This window comes from Fulmarus glacialis, unplaced genomic scaffold (assembly GCF_000690835.1).
Source record: "Fulmarus glacialis isolate BGI_N327 unplaced genomic scaffold, ASM69083v1 Scaffold51477, whole genome shotgun sequence".
Taxonomy (NCBI): Eukaryota; Metazoa; Chordata; class Aves; order Procellariiformes; family Procellariidae; genus Fulmarus; species Fulmarus glacialis.
This window is the reverse complement of record NW_009223549.1, coordinates 1-4,189: the sequence shown is the minus strand read 5'-3', so window position 1 is coordinate 4,189 and position 4,189 is coordinate 1. Positions and strand designations below refer to the sequence as shown.

General features: G+C 39.5%; 1 protein-coding gene across 1 annotated transcript; it reads left to right on the top strand.

Moving 5' to 3' along the window:
• Nucleotides 1-1,063: 1,063 nt before the first annotated feature.
• On the top strand, nt 1,064-2,898 carry LOC104079695 (protein PRRC1-like; the record flags this gene model as incomplete). Its single annotated transcript, XM_009581822.1, has 2 exons — nt 1,064-1,450; nt 2,741-2,898. Coding segments are annotated over 2 exons (545 nt in total), but the record flags the coding sequence as incomplete, so codon positions are not given.
• Nucleotides 2,899-4,189: the final 1,291 nt, after the last annotated feature.

Sequence of the window (4,189 nt, the reverse complement as noted above, 5' to 3'; positions counted from 1 at the left end):
GATGCCCAGCCAGTTCCCAAGCAGCGGCCGTGCCCCCTGGCCAACTCCCCCCGGTTTTTTTGTTCAGCATGATGTCTTATGGTATGGAATATCCCTTTGGCTGGTTTGGGTCAGCTGTCCTGGCTGTGTCCCCTCCCAGCTTCTTGTGCACCTCCAGCCTCCTTGCTGGCAGGGCAGTCTGAGAAGCTGAAAAGTCCTTGACTTAGTGTAAGCACTGCTCAGCAACAACTAAAACATCAGTGTGTTATCAACATTATTCTCATAGTAAATCCAAAACATAGCACTATACCAGCTCCTAGGAAGAAAATTAACTCTATCCCAGCTGAAACCAGGACACTGATAAAGCTTGGAGAATACTGCATTAGTGCCACTTGGTATATCATTTGACTGTCATTGATGTTTATGCTGAAGCCACTGAGATGTTTGAGCTGATCCAACAATTTACTGCTCTCAAAAATGGTAATTTCTGGTTTTTTTACTTAATTTTCTGGCTAAATTTGGTTTAGAGGGCAAGATTGGCTTATCTAAGGATCAGCTGAGGGCCAGACTGAAACAGAGAGAAAGCAGAGGGAATAGGAGGCTGGGTGCCAGGGAAGAGAGGGCTGCCTGGTGCTCAACGCATCTCATAGAACTGTACCTCTGAAGTAACTCCCACTCTCCTAGATATTATGAGTGTACGTTTTATTCTTAAAGGTGGGCACTTCCTGCATCATCATTATTCCTGTTGGTTAAGCGGTCACTCAGAAAGAACAGTACTAGCTAGAAATTTCTGAGGCAGACTTCAGCTGCTATAAATTCAGTAGCCAAATGTTGACTCATCTTCTTAAGCTTATGACAAATAGGGTCATGCAAGAAAAAGCAACGTGGCTTACAAGATACTATCACCAAAAATTGAGTGCAATTGGTGTTGCATGCAAACTCAAGCAGAACTAAAATTCACTTTTAAGGGAAAAAAGCAGACCAGGTCAAAACTTGTTTGTAAAATATCTGAACAATTATATAATTTAATCTCTGAGATTAAGGCTCAGCATTTCTAAAATTCCTTTTTTCTCTTTTTTCATAGCTTTGTCCAGTCCCCTTGCTACACCAAGCGTGTCATCTTCTCCCACGTACTCGCCACCCTTGCCAGCTGGAGTGTCTTCACTTCCTCCTCCTATGATGACTTCAGCTTCTCTTCCACTTGTGCCTTCAGCAATGGTTTCTACTATCGCACCGCCTCTAACTCCTGCCCCACCTCCTGTTGCCCCTTCAGCTTTTAGTACTTCCATGTCACAGTTCTCTACACCTCCTCCATTAAGCTCTACTACTGGCCCTGGTCTTCCTGCACCTCCCACTGGTCCCCCCATTTCAGGATTTTCCATGTCTTCAACCTATGACATTACCAGAGGTCATGCTGGTCGAGCACCACAGAGCCCACTGATGCCATCATTTTCTGCACCTCCAGTCACAGGTAACTTTTTGCTTACATGCTTTCGTGTTTGTGAGACAGGATGAGGGATCTCCTGGGTGGCTTTTTTCACCACTCTACTAGAGTTTAGCTCTTCTCCTGCAAGTTCAGCTTCTTTATTATTCCAGATACACTTAATTAATGTAGCTGCACTCAGAAGAAGGGAGAGTAGCCTTTAAAATACAGTCATGGTCTAGGACAGAGAGTTCTCTTTAGTACAGTTCTGCTAGCATTCAGGCTCACAGAAAAATCTTTGAGAGCTTTATTTTTTGTTAACTTGTACAGGAAAGCCCAGCTGAACATATATACATATCTTTTGTTTAGATCAGAGAGTCAACTTCAGCCATTATATTTCCACAGAATGATATGGTATCTCAGACTGTAATCTCATAATTCTCAGTTTTTTGTTCTGAAAAGCTATCTATAAGAAACTGTCCATCACATGACACCAGCTTCCATTTTCTTGTTTCCAGCCACTAAATTGCATTAGACAGCTAAAAATACATACCTTCCATGCAAGCAGTTGCTGTAGTTGCTGAACTGATGTCATTTTCTGCTAGTGGAATGGAAACTTGGCTCTTCAACTGCAGTTGGACCAGGCTTTTACTATTATTGGTGATACCTCTTTTAAATAGTCTATATTAGGAAAGTGTTTAAAAAGACGTATCAATTGTGCAGTGTAAAATAAAAATAACTCTTGATTAAGGCTAGAGTTGGAAAATCTGTTAAAATAGGCTTGAATAATGGGGCAAAGGCTCATGCTTAAATTTTCTGCTGTTTGAGTTTCTTTTGTTTTCCTTTAAAGCATGTAAAGCTATTCATTTGCTTGCTCCTTTTTCTATTGCTACTAATTTCCAGCACTCAGGGTTAGAAAATTTCCTACTTCTCTCTCTTTTATTATGTATGAGAACATTCCTATCTCTTTGTTCAGAGAGCAACACCCATTCATCTTTTTCCTCTACAGAGGGCTTATTATGAAAATTTGAATACAGTAAAAAGCACCACTGTTAAACTAACCTTCTAAGAAAAAATCATTGTTTAATTTTATACATAATGTACAGGCAGTCTTGGTTCTATTAGCACATATTGTTGAACTCTTTTACAGTAGTTATATCTGCTAACCTTTTAACATGCAGAATTGTTCTGGGGCCTTCAAAAAATGAAGTGAATCAGCCCAGTATTCTTCTATTCTTCCTGCTCATTTTCCTGTTAAACAATTGCATGTTGCTACAGTATAACAAATTAAGTGCAGTAAAATAAATGAATATATGTTTTTATTTTTCCTCTTACTAGGTGTTTTGGCAGATCCTATTACTCAGCAAGCAACTTTCTCATCACCTTTGGCTCCTGGAACTGGTTCTGCAATCACTTTTCCTGAGGAGCATGAAGACCCCAGAGTATCTACTGCCCAAGGTGGGGCACCTGTTGGAGGACTGTGGGGATTTATAAAGGTATGGAGTTTCGTCTGTTACCCTTCACGAGGAATTGCCATTTTTTACTGACTATAATAAGACACGTCTTAATTTTTAAATGCATGTTGCTATAAATCCTGTCTTTTCTCTGGCCTCACGTGCAAGGTGGCTGTTTTTAATAGTGGTGTTTGCTGAAACTATGCTTTTGCTCTTTCTCTATAAAGAAGAGGGAGGACTACACAAATGCAGGTGTTCTAGGTTAATTTTAGTGACAGGAAGATATGCATACCTAACAGGTTCTTAAATCAGGTGAGGCTTTAGAACCTCTTTAAGGCCTTACATCTAATTTTTACTTTACAGCGACTGGATGCAGAAAAAGGTAGTCTGTTTTACCTCACCAGAATTCTTTGCATATCCTGTTTCTTTATCATTTCCTGATGAACTGAGTTTGATTTCTATGGGATGCAAGTCCTGCCTGTTCTATAACAAACAAGTCTCTTCAAGGAGAGACAAATACATATTTCTTCCACCAAAGAACAGTTTACCTAAGAAGTGTCCAAGATATTTTGTAGGATTTTTCTATTCTGCTAGAAGGCATGGAGTATATAGTGCAGAACAGGTACTCCTTGTGGTGCGATCTAATCATATAGAGGAAATAAGCAGCAACATCAACTAGTAGAATTTCATTAACCTGTAACCTTTTTGGAACTGTGACAAAGCTACATATAAGTAGCATCATGAAGATTGTAACAAAAAGATCTAAGGACTGTGCATGAACGCTGAACCGTCTTCAAGACCAACACCATTTTCTGTACTGTCTCATACATGTTCCATGTGCTCTGTGTGTTCAGTGACCTCTTTTTGAGAATTTCTGAGGTGGAAGAATAAGGAACCATTAATTGTACTGAAGCCATCCAGTTCTTGATGTGTGTAAGCACACATAAGACTCTGTGTTTTTTAAAGATCAGCCAGAATCTGGGAGACTAGCTGGTCATTATTACAGAAATATATCCTGGATTCCCTGTTGAAGAGCTTACACAGTAGTTGCAGCAGTTACCTTTATTTCTGTTGTTGAAGTAGTTTGAACTACCCTTTTTCCTCTGCTGTTCTCAAGAAATCATACACCTTTCTTCCAGATTTCCTTCAAGCTAGATAATATCCAAGAGTGTGACAATCTAAAATTGACAAATTAATGGACTAGAATCGAATGAGACTGTTTCAGTTCCTTTGATCTGTCAAAGATGGCTGAGCAGTCTCAGCAGTTCCAAGATCGGTTTCTACATAATATATCAGAGATATATTGTATATATATATATACATATATATATAT